Source organism: Lampris incognitus, chromosome 4, assembly GCF_029633865.1.
Source record: "Lampris incognitus isolate fLamInc1 chromosome 4, fLamInc1.hap2, whole genome shotgun sequence".
NCBI classification, from domain to species: domain Eukaryota; kingdom Metazoa; phylum Chordata; class Actinopteri; order Lampriformes; family Lampridae; genus Lampris; species Lampris incognitus.
This window is the reverse complement of record NC_079214.1, coordinates 33,785,959-33,805,613: the sequence shown is the minus strand read 5'-3', so window position 1 is coordinate 33,805,613 and position 19,655 is coordinate 33,785,959. Positions and strand designations below refer to the sequence as shown.

Sequence of the window (19,655 nt, the reverse complement as noted above, 5' to 3'; positions counted from 1 at the left end):
TCAGAGTTCCTCCATTAACCAAAATACTGGGCTGACCTTCTTCGGGGCTTTTGTGAGGGCGAGGCTGGTACAGAAGCTCTGTTTTGGAGATGTTGATCTTCAGTCCAAAGAGGGTAGCCGCTCAAGGGAAGCGGCCTACTAGTTCTTGCATTTCTCCAGGATCATTGGCAACCAGAGCTGAGTCATCTGCATAGAGAAGCTCTCGAACACAGAGTTCTCTTGTTTTGGTAGACGCCTTGAGTCTAACAAGATTGCAGAGGTCTCCTTCTGTTCAGGTCCTGATGTACAAGCCACCTCTCAAGTTAGCTGACATTGTTTCTAGGACTGCAGCAAGATATAATGTGAATAGGGTCAGTGCAAGCACATATCGCTGCTTCATTCCATGCTTGATGTTGTAAGCATCGCTGGCGTTTCCTCCAATTGAGACTTTCCCTGTCATATCATTGTGGAAAAGTCTGATGATGCTGATCAGTTTCTGGGGACAACCATAAGTCTCTAGCACTTGCCACAGTGTCGCTCTATCAACAGTATCAAACGTTTTTGAAAAGTCCACAAAAACAATGTTAAGTGGCTGGTGCTGTTCGGTCACTTTCTCTTGGAGTTGTCTCAGGATGAAGATCATGTCTGTAGTGGATCTACCAGATCTGAAATCACATTCACTTTCAGGCAACACTTCTTCTGAAAGGATCTTTATCCGGTTCAGGATGATCTTAGCCAGGAGCTTTCCAGCAGTCGACAGAAGTGAGATCCCACGGTGGTTTCCAAAATCGCTCTGTTCCCCCTTCTTCTTGTAGATGGTCACAATCAAAGCATCTTTGAAGTCTTGAGGAAGGCATAGGTTATGCCAGCAGGTATTATAGAGCTTTAGTAGCTCTGACTTAAGTATTGAGCTGCTATGCTTCAGGATGTCTGATGGGATGCCATCTTGTCCTGGTGCCTTCCCACTTCTGATGTCTTTAAGTGTTTTCTCTACTTCAGCCATTGTGATCGGCTCACAGAGGTCTTCTCTTGTTGGCCTTCTTGTAAGCCACTGGCATGCATTTGGATCTGCTGATCCTTCTTGATTCGAGAGGGTGCAGAAGTGTTCTTTCCATCTTTCTGTGATCTCTTTCAAGTCAGTACACAGCTTAGTTCCATCTGCCGTTTTTACTAGTGCTATCATATTAGAATAGAATAGAATAGAACTTTGTCATTGTTACAAGTACAACGAAATTTGAAAGTGCAGTTCTTATCAGTGTAAAGATCAGTATAGAAAGAATTAAAAACGTAAAACACACACACACATTCATTTCTACATTCTACTGGGCACCAACATATTGCACAAAAAGTCAGGAATCAAGACTTAGCAGCATTTAGTGCGGTTATGACTCGGAGATAGAAGCTGTTCTTCAGTTTGTTTGTCCGAGCTCTTATTGTCCTGTAATGTCTGCCCAAGGGCAGCAGTTCAAACAGATGGTGTCCTCGGTGGGATGGGTCCTTGAGGATGCCATGGGCTTTTTTGAGGCAGCGGGAACTGTATAGGTCTTCCAGGGAGGGGAGTGGGCATCTGATAATCTTCTGGGCGGTGATGATGACCCTATGGAGTGCTTTCCTCTCTGCTACTGTGCAGCTAGCAAACCAGACACAGATGCAGTAGGTCAGTATGCTCTCTATGGAGCAGTGGTACAAGGACACAAGCAGTGAGGTGGAAATGTGGTTCTTCCTGAGGATCCTCAGGAAGTAGAGTCTCTGCTGTGCCTTCTTAACCAGCGCTGTGGTGTTAGCGCTCCAGGTCAGGCCCTCCTCTATGTGTATGCCCAGAAACTGGAAGTCTGAGACACTCTCCACACAGTCCCCGCCGATGATAAGGGGATGACTGTCCGTTTTGTTCCTCCTGTAGTCTATAATCAGCTCCTTTGTCTTGGAGGTGTTGAGGATCAGGTTATTTTCCCTGCACCACACAGACAGCCGCTCTACCTCGTCCCGGTATGCAGACTCATCCCCCCCAGAGATCAGTCCCACCACCGTAGTGTCGTCTGCAAACTTGACGATGGTGTTGCTGGAGTGAGAAGGGGTGCAGTTGTGTGTACAGGGTGTAGACTAGGGGGCTCAGCACACAGCCCTGTGGGGAGCAGGTGCTGAGGCTGAGGAGATGTGGGGGCCTACTCTGACCCTCTGTGGGCGCTCAGACAGGAAGTCCTTAATCCTGAGGCAGATGGAATAAGCAAAGCCCAGTTCTGTCAGTTTGGTCACCATTCTGTGGGGGGGGGGGGATGGTGTTGAATGCAGAGCTGAAGTCCACAAAGAGCAGCTTGGCGTAGCTCCCCTGCTGCTCTAGGTGGGTCAGGGCGCTGTGGAGAGATGTGGCTATAGCGTCCTCTGTGGACCTATTTGCTCTGTAGGCAAACTGGTGTGTGTCGAAAGTGGGTGGGAGGCTTGAAATGATGTGACTCTGAACCAGTTTCTCAAAGCACTTCATTATGATGGGTGTGAGTGCCACAGGTCGGTAGTCATTCAGGCTGCTGACAGTGGACATTTTTGGCAGTGGGACTATGGTGGATGACTTCAGACAGGGTGGGATGGTAGACTGGGATAGGAACTGGTTGAAGATCTTGGTGAAGACCCCCACCAGTTGGTCCGCACATTCCTTCAGTACCTGTCCAGGGATACCATCGGGACCCGCAGCCTTCCTCGGTTTCACTCAGTGTGCGCCTCACCTCATTCTCCTTCACCGTGAGGAGGAGGCTGCTGTAGGCTGGTGGATGGAACGTGGCTGCCTCCAGTGGCTTCTCCTCGAAGCTGGCAAAGAAGATGTTAAGCTTCTCTGCCAGTGAGGTGTCTCTGTTCGCAGCTGTGAGGTTGCCGGATTTGAAGCTGGTGATGTGCTGAACCCCCTGCCACACCTGCCTTGTGTTGTTGCTGTTGAAGTGGTCCTCAATTTTATTTTGTAAGCTGCCTTGACCTCTCTGATGCCTCTTTTCAGGTTGGCTCTGGCATCACTGTATTGTGCCCCATCACCAGACCTGAAAGCAGTGTTTCTATCCCTCAGCAGGCTCTGGACCTCCTTTGTCATCCAGGGCTTCTGGTTGGGATAAACTCGGATTTGCTTGTCCACGGTAACAGTGTCAATGCAGTTCTTGATATAGCACAGGACAGTTGTGGCATACTCCTCCAGGTCCTGATGTTAAAAAATATCCCAGTTAGTTCTTTCGAAGCAGTCCTGCAGCTGATGAGAGGCACCTTCAGGTCATGTTTTAACAGTCTTAGTTGTGGTAAGAGCACTTTTCCTGAGGGGGGTGTATGCCGTGATTGGGAACAGGGACACATGGTCAGACTGGCCCAGGTGTGGTATTGGTTTAGCCCTGTAGCCCTGTTTGATGTTGGAGTAGACCTTGTCCAGTGTATTTGCTCCCCTAGTAGCACACTTAATGTGCTGATGGAATGTAGGGAGCACTGCTTTTAAATCAGCATGGTTAAAATCCCCCGCTATGATGTCAACAGCCTCAGGATACAAGCTCTGGTTGTTGCTAATGGTGTTATGTAAATGTCCAAGATCCGAGCTAGCATTAGCATCTGGTGGAATATACACAGCAGTTATCATGACCACAGTAAACTCCCGGGGAAGATATATGGTCCTGCATTTAACAGTCACGTACTCCAGGTCCGAAGAGCAGTAGCTGTCTACAGTCTTTGTGTTGGTACACCAGTTGTTGTTCACATAGACGCACAGCCCCCCTTCCTTTGGTCTTACCAGAGTCTCTGGTCCTGTCCTAACGGTGTATTGTGCAGCCTGCTAGCTCAATAGCTGTATCCGGTATGAATGAATGAAGCCAGGTCTCTGTAATAAACAGGATGCCACTGTCTAGCATTGGTTAGGAAAATACTAGGGAGTAGCGGCTTGTGTGGCCGCCTCCTTACCCTCACCAACATGTCGGCTCTACAGCCTCGCTTTTGCCTCCTGTCCTGCGCCGCCTCCACCCGCCACCAGCGGAGATGGTAAACCATGGAGAACCTGGACTCCTGGCTATGTGTACCGGTATGTCGTGGGAGCGGAAAACTCTGCAGTAACAGACTGCTCATTCTGCGCTGAGAGCCATCTACGGCCCAAAATTGCTTTTTGGGCCGTAGATGGCTCTCAGCACAGAGAACAGTCCATGCATATAATTTCAATCTTCTAAGACCTGCAGCTCGTCTGCTTTCTTGCTCTACCAGTTGTCCTTCATCACCCTAATCTCCTTCTGAACTTTGGCTTTAATTGCCTTGAAGGCCGATTGACTCCTCTCAGAGTTCTATTTCAGGTGGGCATTGTGAAGCATTTGCTTTTCCTGTAGCAGTTCTTGGATTGCTTCACCTTGATACAGTACTGTTGGGAACATGGCTGGAATTAGGCCTTCCAGCCATGTCTCACTGAGTAGACACTATTTTAGGGTTTAACTGCTATCTTTCAAATGTGCACATGAGGAAGTTATTTTAATTAGTGTGTGCTGGGAACTGTGTCATGGGACTGGCACAGGATTCATGAACCATCAAGGGCAAAGGGGCACGCAGCATAGTAACATGATACACCAGTAGCAAAATAGGGAATTAAAAGCAGTTGAATAAACAGTTAATCTGGGAAGGCAAGGCACATTTATTTGTATAGCACATTTCAGCAACAAGGCAATTCAAAGTGCTTCATGTAAAAGCACTTTGAATCTGTGAATCTCTGAACAGGTTGACAGGACATCAAACAGTTAGTCTTAATATTTAAGTCTCCATACCTGACTTTTCCTCAGCTCCGCCTCCAGCTGTCGGATTCGGGACTTTGACCAGGCTTTCATCTTCAAGAACTTAGCCTCCGATTTACTGGCCTCCTCTGTTTTCTGCTTTGCTTGAACTGGATAAACAAAGAGAGAGAGGGCTTGATGAAAAGGTGAAAGCCAAGGATAACATCAGACAGCCAACACCACCGTCAAATGAGATGCTGTTGAATCTGGTTCTTCAGATTTTTCTTCTTTTTTTGTGATTTTGATGTACTTTATTAGTACCCATGAAGAAATTATGCTCTGCATTTAACCCATCCTAGCTGTGTAGCTAGGAGCAGTGAAGAGCCGCTGTGCAGCACCAGGGAACCAACTCCAGTTCGTCTTGCCATGCCTCGGTCAGGGGCACAGACAGAATATTATAACCCTAACACGCATGTCATTCTTCTTTACTACCCCACTTTATGATCACAGCTGTTACAATAATGTATACCTATATATTACACATTGGCTGGCTTGTTACAAAAAACACAAGGAAAGCCTAGCGCTCAGATTTTTCAGAATTGATCTGTGTAGGGCGGCACGGTGGCACAGTGGTTAGCACGGTTGCCTCACAGCAAGAAGGTCCTGGGTTCGAGCCCTGGGGTAGTCCAACCTTGGTGGGTTATCCCGGGTCGTCCTCTGTGTGGAGTTTGCATGTTCTCCCCGTGTCTGTATGGGTTTCCTCTGGGGGCTCCGGTTTCCTCCCACAGTCCAAAGACATGTAAGTCAGCTGAATTGGCCATACTAACTTATCCCTAGGAATGAATGTGTGTGTGTGTGTGTGTGTGTGTGTGTGTGTGTGTGTGTGTGTGTGTGTGTGTGTGTGTGTGGGGATGTCAGCCCTGTGAGGGCCTGGCGGCTTGTCCAGGGTGTCTCCCTGCCTGCCGCCCAATGACTGCTGGAATAGGCTCCAGCATCCCCACGACCCTGAGAGCAGGATAAGCGGTTCAGATAATGGATGGAAGGATGGATGATCTGTGTAGTGTAACGTCGATGAAATAATCAGTAATCAATAAACATGGATCAGTACTTAAATACAACTAACTGCAATTTACATTTGTCTTTGAAAAACAAACTGCTACTACTGCTACTACTACTTAGGGACGTCCTGATCCGATCCACAGCATCGGTATCGGGTCGATACTGGCCCAGAATGCTGGATCGGCTATCGGAGGGGAGAAAAAAATGTTGATCCGATACCTATCTAATACAATCCGTGGGGAAATCTAGCTTAAACCATCGCCTAAATGCTTGTATATTATTTCTTCTTCGTCGTCGTCTTCGTCTTTTTCTTCTTCGTCTTCTGCTTATTCTTATTCTCTCGGTTTACTGACAGATTGCAAACAACTTTAAGGTACATACAACCACCTACTGTACAAGAATGTGTAACATGGAATAGTGGAATAGTCATGTAAGTGGTATGGAAGTATTTCAGAGGAAAAAAAATCCAACAGTTTCAACCAGTCAGTTGAAACTGTGTTTGTTAATGTTATGTTATTTATTTGGAATGTTATACATATTTAAGTTGTGTTTTACAGCACCATTTGCACATACTAGCTGCACTGTAGGGGATAGTTTTGTATATGTTTTTTTACAATGCTGAATGTTTTGACTTTAAACCTGTTAGCTTTAAGTACTGCAGTACTGTTTTTTTTTTTTTTGTGTAGTGTTTGAACAAAGGGTGGCAGTCTTTCATAACCAAATGTTGTTGTGGACTATATACTGGGGAAGTATTTGTTTGTTCTCCATTTGAGTGAGATGTTTTTAGGTTGGTAATTGGCTATCATAAGCGAAGTGCTTCCGTGTATTTTATTATTATCATCATTATTATTTGTACATGCAGGTGGCTGGCGTGACAGAGGAAGATGCAGAGGACAGGAAGAGATGGAAACAGATAATGCACTGTGGCGACTCCTAACAGGAGCAGCTGAAAGTAGTAGTAGTAGTAGTTATACAAGAGTAAAAACAAATATCGGATTGATATCGGCATCGGCAGATAGCTAAAGCCGTGATATCAGTATCGGAAGTGAAAAAGTGGTATCAGGAGATCTCTATTATTAGTAGTAGTATTACTAATAATAAAATAATAATAATGATAATAAATTGGCTACCGGGAGCACAGGCATGGATGAGGAATGTCATTTCTCAGGCTGTTACTATACAGAAAGAGTAAGATGGAATATTCACTAACAATACTGATTATGTTAAGACTGGATGATAACAAACCTTCCAGTTCAGCCAGCCTTTGGACAGTGGCTAAGTTGGTGGCTTGGTCTGCACTTCCTATTGCTTGCTGGTTGACAGGAGGCAAGGCAACTGTGACCCTTCTCAGCTCATCTAACTGCCCCAGGAGCTCCTGCCTGGTTTGAGCCATCTGGGACTGATGCTGCTCAGCCATGCGCCGCACCTCTCCCTGCTGTTTTTCCAGCAGGTCACGGAGCTGTGCCCGCATCACGTGTTTCTCTGCCTCCAGCTTGGATTCCAGGCTCTCCCGCTCCACCTGCAGCCGACGTAGCCGCTCAGTCAGCTCCTGGTGCAGGGAGGATGGGAAAGGGAGTTGAGGAAAAAAGAGGTAAGAGAAGAATAGTCAGACAGTCAGAGAAACATAGATTGGAGATGAGTTTGATTACAAGCTCAGGTGACTTTAGGATGTTATTACACATATCTCTATAAACTACTTCCATACAGGGGTGTTTCTAAGAGTTGACAAGGTCTGGGGCTATCCGGAGTAGAGTCCAGCAGATTTTTTTTTCAAGTGGTCCCTGCTGTTCTGCCTGTAACACTACTGCCTAGACTTAATTTAATTTTACTGCACTGTATGACTACTGCAAACATTACATTTCATTTGAAATTGAATTCTTAATAGTAATGTTAAGACATTTGCTCTGGACAAAAAGGACATCTGCAGTGCAGCTCTCAAACATATCGCACCAGTGTTTAATTGCTACTTTACTTTTTTATTCTGTTTTTACATTTTCATTTGCTGTATTGTTTGGCACTTTGTGTTGTACAAATAAAATAAACCAGCATCCTGATGACAGTAGATTGAATTGAAACACTTGTTTATTTGTACAACCATTTAGGGACTATCAGGTGTTTTCACCATCTCACGCTTCTCCAAATTGTGTTACCAACTCCAAAAGTATCCTACGTCCTTTAACTCACATCATCTATAGCTACATGAGAGAATAATGTATTACCTTAAACAATGTCCACATAACACGTTTTTAATATTCACAAAACAATCAATCATGTGCAGTATATAAGAATTTCAGGGACATTTCCAACTGCTTAGATACATTAGTCAATAAACCGGTGGTTCTCAAATCTAGGGGCAGTATGGGCTGGTGGGATTTTTGTTTATACCCCACCTTTTTGGTGTAGTGTTGTTACTGCTGCTGTGTGAGCCCGACAGCTGAGTAGAAGCAGCATTAAACACTGTGTCCATGCCAAAAGAGGGCTGCTAGGGTTGGATGTACCAGTTATGACGTACACCCGGTCGTAAGACTACGCTGGATGTAAAATGCGTCTTAAGCCCTACATAGAACCATCTAGGCGTAGTGCTACATCTGTAACTAAATCTTAAACAGAGTAAAAGGCAGCTGTAAAATGAAGTCTTGACTCTTCCGTTGCCTACCAACATGGGGATTGCCGATTCAGATCCCTGTACGGATACAACTGGCCGTGTCTGCGGGTGGGAAACCGGATGTGGGTATGTGTCCCGGTCGCTGCGCTAACACCTCCTCTGGTCGGTTGTGGCGCCTGTCTGAGGGGGGAGAGGGAACTGGGGGGAATAGCGTGATCCTCCCACGCGCTGCGTCCCCCTGGCGAAACTCCTCACTGGTCAGGTAAAAAGAAGTGGCTGGCAACTCCACATATATCAGAGGAGACATGTGGTAGTCTGCAGCCCTCCCCAGATTGGCAGAGGCGGTGGAGCAGCGACCGGGACAGCTCGGAAGAGTGGGGCAATTTGCCGGACACAATAGGGAGAAAAGGGGGGGGGGATTCTTGACTAGTTTCCAAGATGAAAATAAAAAGGTTAATACAATGGCGTGTCTAATACACAGGCTACCCGATCAGCGACGTTTCAGGTGTGAAAGAGTAATGAGAGGCTGCACCAATCCTCTGGATATACAGTGCCTTGCAAAAGTATTCAACCCCCTTGACAGTCATCACTAATTTCTGGATTATAAAAGATACTCGCATATCTATTCCTATTATTTTTGTGAAACCATAAGCTCTAACAGCATGTTCCCAAAGCCAAAATAAGTTATATTTCACTGACTTTTTATTACTACTACTACAGCTATTAGCTGATCCCGTTAGGGGTCGCCACAGTGTATCATCCGTTCCCATTTCTTCCTGTCTTCTGTATCTTCCTCTGTGACACCAGCCACCTGCATGTCTTCCCTCACCACATCCATAAACCTCCTCTTTTCCTCTTCCCTGGCAGCTCCATATTCAGCATCCTTCTCTCAATACACCCATCATCTCTCCTCCACACATGTCCAAGCCAACATCACTGCAGACTCATCACACCGTGGTCATAACCTGTTCCAACTCCTCCTCCTCCAGGCGCTACAGAGCACTGTACCTCAAAACAACCAGATATAAAAAGTTTCTTTCCGCGGGCTGTCATTCAAAAGAGCACTTAACACTGTCCAACAATCCAACCATTTTGTATATACTGTACTGTACATTGTACGTATACTGGTATGCTCTGTCATGTCCATCTACCTCAGGCATGTACGCAAGTAACCTGCTAACATCTATTTCAGCATCTCTGATATATTCTCTGCACCACTGCACTTTATCACCTCTTATTTCGCCTGTATTGGTCAATCCTTGTGTACTATATATCTGAAGATTGTTGTGTTGTAGTGTTGTTATTCTATGTTAAGTACACGGACAGAACCACGACACCAGAGTCAAATTCAATGTATGTGCAAACCTACATGGCTAATAAAAACTATTCTAAGTCTGAAGAAAAGGAGAGGCTACAAGAGTGGACAATTACTATTATCAGTATATTTACATAATTGTCATAATTCTAATTTTGTCAGTGACAAAAAAAAGGTTTCAATAGAATCATCAAATTAAAGACATATTTGAAGGCTTTTAAATAAATGCTGAGGAGTCATACTGTGTTTTGACTTGACAGAGAACCAAATTGGTCTGGAGAAGAGAAATGGTTCAGGTCGAGCTGAGAGAAGGGAAGGAGAAGAGGCCACCTCTGTACCTTAATCTGCTGGTCTCTGCCATCCACCTCCCCCTGGAGAACATCGATGACTTGGGTTTTACCAAGGAGCACTTCTTCCTTCTCATGGAGCTTCTGTTTCAGAGCCTTAAGAAGCTGATGAGGAAGAGGAGAGAGCACTTACGGTGAACTTTAAGAGTGAAGCAATTGGAGATAGGGTACAGGCTGGTCTAACGTTGAGGGACATTAGACCAGTCCCAAAACAACCACATGTGAACAATACCACCTGAATTTAATGAAAACAAATCATGATTTTAAGGATCAATGTGCACTATTTCAAATTTCCTAAAGCACATTATGACTCGTAAATATTAGTATGGGTTGCTGAATGGTACTGAGTGAAAAAGTAGATGACTCACAATGTTCTGAATATCTGCTGGTTATCTACTGAATGCATTTGAAAATGGCAGACATCAGCAACTGTTCTATGTATCACTAAATTCCAGGGGTTTCAGAAAAGCAGGGCCATAAAATGTAGGAACGGGAATTGCCACACCTATTTGATGAAGCTACATTGATGAAGCTGTTCGTAACCCCCTAAAATTTTGTGAAATCCAGGTAATATCTTCTACCTGTGTTTGCTTGTCTTGATTATTTGTAGTGTTATTCACAATGTTGAACAACAGAGATCAACACTCAGGTAAAAATTACAAATAGCACCTTCAAATGGTTACTGCTGCTGCACACAGTATTACCTTTACTTTTAAATAAAGGCTATCTTCAGTTTCCTTTCAATCAATTTAAATGCTCATCTGCAGTTACACTACAGAATCCCATCGCTCTGCATATGAATGCAGTGTGACTCAAATCTCTGTGAGCCTCATTCATCAGTTGTTCGTGCATACAAGTTTGTTCTTAACACACCCATGGGATTTTTTTTTAGCTCTCAAGTTGTCTGACAGAAGCAAACCCTGATGCTTATTTGTGATTCCTTTTTCCTAATAGCTATTGTCTACCTCTTGCAATGAGCCATCACCCAGGTTTGCAAAAACATCAATGTTAGCCAACTGGTATCTAAATTCAGGGGTTACGCAGGTTCTACACTGGTCTCTGAGACAAACTTAAGGACTAAAAAATGCCGTGTGTGTAAGAACAAATTTGTACATACAAAGGATTGATGAATGAGGCCCTTTGCAAAAGAGCATTCTATTTCAGTGTTGTTGCTACCTGTTCTAAGTCAGCACTGGCATCAGATTTGGCCGCCAGCTTAAAAAGCTCCTGTTCGTGCATCTGGTTGACCTCCATGAGCTTGTTGTCTTTCTGAAGGATAATGTCTTTGAATGTCTGGATCTAAAATCAAAGAATAAGCATATTAACCCATATTCAGAAAACAACAATGTCTGGTCTATGTCAGAAAGTTAACGTGTTGAAGAAACACAGACAATGGTTTTGGATGATTACAGGAAGAGCTAAACCCGTTATGAGCTGAAACGATGGATGCCATTTAAAATATTTTTCTAGGCAAATATTCCATCAAATTAACAAACAAATGATTGATGTTTGTGTGGCTCAAGTTTATCTTGTCCCATTTGACATGAGAAATGTTGGCGCAACCAAAATACAAGCAAAAACAGCATAATAGTCTGTAAAGTTAATATCTGGTCTGTTACTGGTAAACTCTTTCCTTGTTTGATGAAATAACGAAAAATAACTTGGTACTGCAAAACAAACATGCAAGTCCAAATAAAGCTAAAGATGCATTAATTCATCAGGGCAGACAAACAAGAACAGTAAGTATATCTTTTTTGATTAAGAAATATCAGCATTACCACTTGTTCAATGAGTCTTGAACACAGTCTGTTCATAGTTAGTCCAGTGGCTTAGAACACCCATTCAGTAACAATAATTATAGCCTATACTTTTAACCTCTAGAATTCTATTAATTTATTTGGTTACACTACAAGAAACATTTGTGGGTCCATTATTTATGGCCTTCCCAAGCTGAAACAAAAACTGGCATTGTAATGCTATCTGAATTACGTCAAGTCTGCATGACAGTTGATGTGCAACGATTGAGGCAACGTACGTTTTGCTTGTACATGTTCTCCTTCTGGTTGTACTGGTGCTTTTCTGTGGACAGCAGCTCTTTGAGGCTGTCCGTCTGTTCTTGGAGCAAACTGTAGCGCTCCTCAGCTTCCCCCACCTTCCTGGTCAGGCTCTGCACCAGAAGCTGGAGCTCCTCGAGCGCCCCGCCCTCCTCCACTACCTGGACCGGCACGAAAGCTCATCATTTGCTAATTCAGAACTAATGGTTGGAATATGTAATTGATTGTTGCCCACATTATGAGATGTAAAGTTTGAAAGGTGTCTTTTGCAATGTTTACGTCTGAAATGTTGCACTATTTTTGGATCTGCTCACTGCGGCACAATTTAATTTCCAAACAAAGATGAATAAAATTGATATTATTTTAACCCAAGAGATGTAAAATACTTAAAAAGGAGTAAGCAAGATGTGAGAATAAGGAGAGAAGCATTTAGACTGAAATTAAAGGTAGACTGTTAAAGCTGTCAATGAGCAGCCTCTTGGCAAATGAGCCCCACTTGGTTACTGCACTTTGCTTACATTTTTTGTTTTGGTCAGATGTCTGGACCTGTCTGTCTTCGAATAAATGGGAATAGGGGAGGGGCTGTAAAAGTGTGGGGGGCCACTTTTCAAATTTGGCAGATGAACACAAGCGTCCTTGCCTTAAAAGCAGACGAGCTCAAGACCGCTCAGCCCATCACATAACTACTGAATGAGCTGTCCTGAAATGGAAATGTGTTAACCTGATTAACTCAATTAGGACCACCTGCATCCAGAGCAACCTCTCTTTTTTGTCGCACCTATTATGTCAGTTATGGTAGTGTGTGTGTGTGTGTGTGTGTGTGTGTGTGTGTGTGTGTGTGTGTGTGTGTGTGTGTGTGTGTGTGTGTGTGTGTGTGTGTATATATATATACACACATACACACACACACACACACACACACACACACACATACACTACCGTTCAAAAGTTTGGGATCACCCAAACAATTTCGTGTTTTCCATGAAAAGTCACACTTATTCACCACCATATGTTGTGAAATGAATAGAAAATAGAGTCAAGACATTGACAAGGTTAGAAATAATGATTTGTATTTGAAATAAGATTTTTTTTACATCAAACTTTGCTTTCGTCAAAGAATCCTCCATTTGCAGCAATTACAGCATTGCAGACCTTTGGCATTCTAGCTGTTAATTTGTTGAGGTAATCTGGAGAAATTGCACCCCACACTTCCAGAAGCAGCTCCCACAAGTTGGATTGGTTGGATGGGCACTTCTTTGAGCAGATTGAGTTTCTGGAGCATCACATTTGTGGGGTCAATTAAACACTCAAAATGGCCAGAAAAAGAGAACTTTCATCTGAAACTCGACAGTCTATTCTTGTTCTTAGAAATGAGGGCTATTCCATGCGAGAAATTGCTAAGAAATTGAAGATTTCCTACACCGGTGTGTACTACTCCCTTCAGAGGACAGCACAAACAGGCTCTAACAGGTACTATTTAATGAAGATGCCAGTTGGGGACCTGTGAGGCGTCTGTTTCTCAAACTAGAGACTCTAATGTACTTATCTTCTTGCTCAGTTGTGCAACGCGGCCTCCCACTTCTTTTTCTACTCTGGTTAGAGCCTGTTTGTGCTGTCCTCTGAAGGGAGTAGTACACACCGGTGTAGGAAATCTTCAATTTCTTAGCAATTTCTCGCATGGAATAGCCTTCATTTCTAAGAACAAGAATAGACTGTCGAGTTTCAAATGAAAGTTCTCTTTTTCTGGCCATTTTGAGCGTTTAATTGACCCCACAAATGTGATGCTCCAGAAACTCAATCTGCTCAAAGAAGTGCCCATCCAACCAATCCAACTTGTGGGAGCTGCTTCTGGAAGCGTGGGGTGCAATTTCTCCAGATTACCTCAACAAATTAACAGCTAGAATGCCAAAGGTCTGCAATGCTGTAATTGCTGCAAATGGAGGATTCTTTGACGAAAGCAAAGTTTGATGTAAAAAAAATCTTATTTCAAATACAAATCATTATTTCTAACCTTGTCAATGTCTTGACTCTATTTTATATTCATTTCACAACATATGGTGGTGAATAAGTGTGACTTTTCATGGAAAACACAAAATTGTTTGGGTGATCCCAAACTTTTGAACGGTAGTGTATATCTATATGTGTGTGTGTGTGTGTGTGTGTGTGTGTGTACTGTCTCAAAGAATTTACTTGACTCACAAAATACACACACAAACACACATATATATGTGTGTGTGTGTGTGTGTGTGTGTGTGTGTGTGTGTGTGTATATATATATATGTAGGAAAAAAACTGCTATGTATTAAAAGTTTATAAATATAGTCCAGTTAGTCAAGTACATTCTCTATGAGACAGTACAAGTCTGTTTCAGGCTATAAGCAATCATCAGCTGTCATGAAACTACTCGAGGAAGGACACACCAGTAATTTCATTGATAGCTGATGATTGCTTATTCCATGAAACAGGCTTGTACTGTCTCATAGATAATTTACTTGACTAACTGGATTATTTTGCTCCTTATTTGTTGAGCACTATCCCTACTGTTGAGAGTTTCTTTTAACAAAGTTTGATATATACACTACCGTTCAAAAGTTTGGGATCACCCAAACAATTTTGTGTTTTCCATGAAAAGTCACACTTATTCACCACCATATGTTGTGAAATGAATAGAAAATAGAGTCAAGACATTGACAAGGTTAGAAATAATGATTTGTATTTGAAATAAGATTTTTTTTACATCAAACTTTGCTTTCGTCAAAGAATCCTCCATTTGCAGCAATTACAGCATTGCAGACCTTTGGCATTCTAGCTGTTAATTTGTTGAGGTAATCTGGAGAAATTGCACCCCACGCTTCCAGAAGCAGCTCCCACAAGTTGGATTGGTTGGATGGGCACTTCTTGCGTACCATACGGTCAAGCTGCTCCCACAACAGCTCAATGGGGTTCAGATCTGGTGACTGCGCTGGCCACTCCATTACCGATAGAATACCAGCTGCCTGCTTCTGCTCTAAATAGTTCTTGCACAATTTGGAGGTGTGTTTAGGGTCATTGTCCTGTTGTAGGATGAAATTGGCTCCAATCAAGCGCTGTCCACTGGGTATGACATGGCGTTGCAAAATGGAGTGATAGCCTTCCTTATTCAGAATCCCTTTTACCCTGTACAAATCTCCCACCTTACCAGCACCAAAGCAACCCCAGACCATCACATTACCTCCACCATGCTTAACAGATGGCGTCAGGCATTCTTCCAGCATCTTTTCATTTGTTCTGCGTCTCACAAACGTTCTTCTTTGTGATCCAAACACCTCAAACTTGGATTCATCCGTCCACAACACTTTTTTCCAGTCTTCCTCTGTCCAATGTCTGTGTTCTTTTGCCCATCTTAATCTTTTTCTTTTATTGGTCAGTCTCAGATATGGCTTTTTCTTTGCCACTCTGCCCTGAAGCCCAGAATCCCGCAGCCGCCTCTTCACTGTAGATGTTGACACTGGTGTTTTGCGGGTACTATTTAATGAAGATGCCAGTTGGGGACCTGTGAGGCGTCTGTTTCTCAAACTAGAGACTCTAATGTACTTATCTTCTTGCTCAGTTGTGCAACGCGGCCCCCCACTTCTTTTTCTACTCTGGTTAGAGCCTGTTTGTGCTGTCCTCTGAAGGGAGTAGTACACACCGGTGTAGGAAATCTTCAATTTCTTAGCAATTTCTCGCATGGAATAGCCTTCATTTCTAAGAACAAGAATAGACTGTCGAGTTTCAGATGAAAGCTCTCTTTTTCTGGCCATTTTGAGCGTTTAATTGACCCCACAAATGTGATGCTCCAGAAACTCAATCTGCTCAAAGGAAGGTCAGTTTTGTAGCTTCTGTAACGAGCTAAACTGTTTTCGGATGTGTGAACATGATTGCACAAGGGTTTTCGAATCATCAATTAGCCTTCTGAGCCAATGAGCAAACACATTGTACCATTAGAGCACTGGAGTGATAGTTGCTTGAAATGGGCCTCTATACACCTATGTAGATATTGCACCAAAAACCAGACATTTGCAGCTAGAATAGTCATTTACCACATTAGCAATGTATAGAGTGTATTTCTTTAAAGTTGAGACTAGTTTAAAGTTATCTTCATTGAACAGTACAGTACTTTTCCTTCAAAAATATGGACATTTCAATGTGATCCCAAACTTTTGAACGGTAGTGTATATATATATAGAGAGCGTTTTTTTCCGAAACTGTCAATGGTGTTGTGAGTGCTCGACTAATGAGGAGCAGAATATCAACACAGATACAGGAAAAAAGATTTTAATACATTGCAGCACAGGCCTGTTTCATGTGTCTCGCACTCATTGTAGATTAGCAGCTGATGAGTGCGAGACGCACGAAACAGGCCTGTACTACAATGTATTAAAATGTTTTTTCTTGTATTATGTTGATATATATATATATACACACATACATACATACATACATATGCATGCACGTATGTATAATACACACACACACACACACATATATATATATATATATATATATATATATAATGTGTTAACCTTTACGTTGCTTGATTGTACTGCAAAACATGTGAGCAACACAGATTATTCAAACAATACTGTTTAATAAAAGAACGAAGCCCTCACTGTGCTGGTTTGGCTCAGTTTTGTGTGGGATGACATCAACTCTTGAGGGAAGTCCTCAAAATTAGCTCCTGGTTGCCCTGTGTACAACTAGAACATTTCCTTTAAAACTGACCACTGATCCTAAAATCTAAAATCACTGTGACAGTCTTCAGCAGTCTTGCAACATATCGTGAGCTATTGGCCGGGTCTAGGTTGTTCCACCATAATTGACATAATAGGTGCAACAAAAAAGAAAGTCGACGTAGGCAGTCCTAATGAATTTATCAGGTTGAGATCAAGAGATGGTTTACAAGCAATGCTGCATACACAGCATTTTTACTGTGTCAGTGACAACTTTATTTTTTTTCCCCCTGATATTAGTTGTGGCTAACAAAGGCAGCAACACCCCATGGTTCCATCATAAAATACTGTAGAGGCCATTGTCACACACCATTACATATTCTACCTTTAAATGAATGGGCCCCATTATTCTGTGCATTTGAAAGCTGGGCATACAAATATTAACAGTAAAAGAATGTGTGTGTGAGATGCAGTTCACACATCAGTCTTGGGACTGACCGTTTGCTGTGGCGCAGGTGTAACTGATTGATCTCCTGCAAGAGCAGTCTGCAGGTGGACGATGTAGGCTTCTTTCTCTGATAGCTTCCTGTCCTTCTCTACCAGCATGGAGTCCATCTCCTCACCACGTTGCCTCTGTGTCTCAACCTCCCTCCTCTAGAGCCATCATAACATTCAACACACGCCCACACAACAACACAAACCTATAAATTATAGTGCCAGGCTACCTGCCTCAGAAATGCATATAATTGTTCAAGCAGTAATGTTTCGCAACTAGATTAAAATAATAAACACATGCAACAAACAACGTGCCTAATAGGGCTGTCAAATCAAATCTCAAGAAATCACTTTGAAGTTAAAAAACAACTTCATCTGCTCAAATCCTAAAATACATTGAACAGGAAAATCAATTACTGTTGATTAGTCATTATAGTGTACAGAGTAATTTGGGCTTCAATTAAATTGAGCATTTTTTCAAAGATGTGGTAGTTGAATTGTTGTTACACGTGAATTATCTTCATAGTGGTACACTTCCAGCCTATTACGTTCAGCATATGGCCAAAAATGCTTTTTGCGGTTATCAAAATACGATGTGACTTTAGATCAATTAGGCACAAGCCTAATTGAAAGTCAACAAGCAACATGATACTGAGGGATTGGCAATGCACATAAAGGAAGCCCAGTGACACTTTCAAGAGAAAAAGAGTGAAATGAATGCTTTTCAACAGTATGAAAGGGAATGAAACCAGCATAAACATGGCGACACTGCTGCCAGTCCATCTCAGGATGTGAACAGACACCAGTGGAAAGAAGAGTCGTTGGGCCCTCAAGTGGTACAGTGGACTATCATGCAAGTGTCCCAACACTGAGATTCTTAGTACAAGCCCCTATACAGCTGCAGGTATATCTGGAATACACAGTATGGGCCTCCGCACATGTTACATTTCCTCAGAGAAACCTGCAGCTGGTAGGTGAAAAGTGGTCTGTGGGCGCCACATGCATTGAAAGATGCACGTCAAAGTCTTGGCCCTCCCCAATTTCTATAGAGGTTGTGCAATAGTGGGACCAAGGAGAGCAGGGAGTTGGACATGCCAAATTAGGGAGGAAAAGGTGGAGAAAGTTTAAAAGGCTATTAACCCTCCTAAACCAAACCAATGGAGAACAAGCTATTCAAACACCTGTTTTCTTATCAACTTAGGGCACCTTACTCTGTGAAGATAATTCTTTGCCAACTCATTTTAAGCATTACTGCTAAGTGGACATTTACACTCCTATTGCTGACTAGGAAAACATAAGGCAAGATAAATACTTGCTTGTACATAATAGCTAAAGTAAAATGCTGTGACTTTCCAAATGTAAATGCATATAGAACATTTTAAGCTGTCCATACTCAAATTTTATGGTGAGTATATAAAGTTCTATGGGCCATGTTTTTTATGAAATGGTCCTCGAAGTTTGATGACTCACTGACTTTAATACAGATCTGTAAATGAGGGGGAACTCTTCTTTGAGCATATGTGAGTATTGTACTTATGGATGGCAAAAAAAAAAAACAGGCACATAGGAGTAGGTTTGGTAAATGAGACTGTCACTATGGTGATACTGTACACTGTTTTCCAGTTCTTTCTCTCTTTGTGCAAGATGCTGCTCCAGATCCTCCACCTTCTTCTTTAGCACAACGATCTTCCCTCGGCTGGCCTGCTCACCGCCTTCTGTCGCCTAAAGTGAAATGCACAAAAGCAATTATGCAATTAAAGTGTGCATATGTAAGCATATTTAATTGCAGACCTGCAGGATGGTGATGTATTAAACATGGACAGAGCCAAGCGCTTGGCAGACACATCTGACCCACCCCACGCAGCTAGTAGCTCGTGGTGTTCAATTTCAGCTGAATGCTATGCCATCTGCTGGTTGTCTGATGTTATCACAGAATATGATAGAGTTAGGGTGTCAATCAAACATTTAGCACCACCCACATAAATACTTCCCTGTCCTGAAAGCCTGCCATCAGAGCATTTTACAGTTGTGTGGGATTATGCATGTGCGTGCGTGTGTGTATATATGTCTTGTCCTGGATCACCACCTTGCCGTGGTGGAGAAGCTTGCATATACTAATGATCCCAAGAGCTATGCTGTCCAGAGCTTGGCTCCTGGTAGGGTCACCCAAGGTGGATAGGTCAAGGAAGAGGTTCCAGACGAAGCAGAATCCAACAAAGACCTCAATGGTAGAACTGGCGGAAGATGTCTCCAGGTCAGAATGGCAATGAAGGTGGATGAAGGCTGCAACATAGGGTGATCCCCAATCATCTTCGTTCTCCATACCATTGGACTCTGGCCACCCCCTGCGAAGGACTGTGTGGTGGCTACAGGCACATCAGCCTCTCCATGTAAAAAGCTGTCA

General features: G+C 43.0%; 1 protein-coding gene across 1 annotated transcript in view; it reads right to left on the bottom strand.

Moving 5' to 3' along the window:
* si:ch211-220f16.2 (golgin subfamily B member 1) overlaps positions 1 to 19,655 on the bottom strand; it is a 93,911-nt gene that overhangs the window by 53,712 nt on the left and 20,544 nt on the right. The window contains exons 6-12 of the mRNA XM_056278663.1: positions 18,863 to 18,973; positions 17,237 to 17,410; positions 12,047 to 12,217; positions 11,188 to 11,310; positions 10,003 to 10,116; positions 6,990 to 7,293; positions 4,740 to 4,855 (exon numbers count right to left, since the gene is read on the bottom strand). Coding sequence (XP_056134638.1) covers positions 4,740 to 4,855; positions 6,990 to 7,293; positions 10,003 to 10,116; positions 11,188 to 11,310; positions 12,047 to 12,217; positions 17,237 to 17,410; positions 18,863 to 18,973 — 1,113 coding nt within the window. The remainder of the gene's footprint in view (positions 1 to 4,739; positions 4,856 to 6,989; positions 7,294 to 10,002; positions 10,117 to 11,187; positions 11,311 to 12,046; positions 12,218 to 17,236; positions 17,411 to 18,862; positions 18,974 to 19,655) is intronic.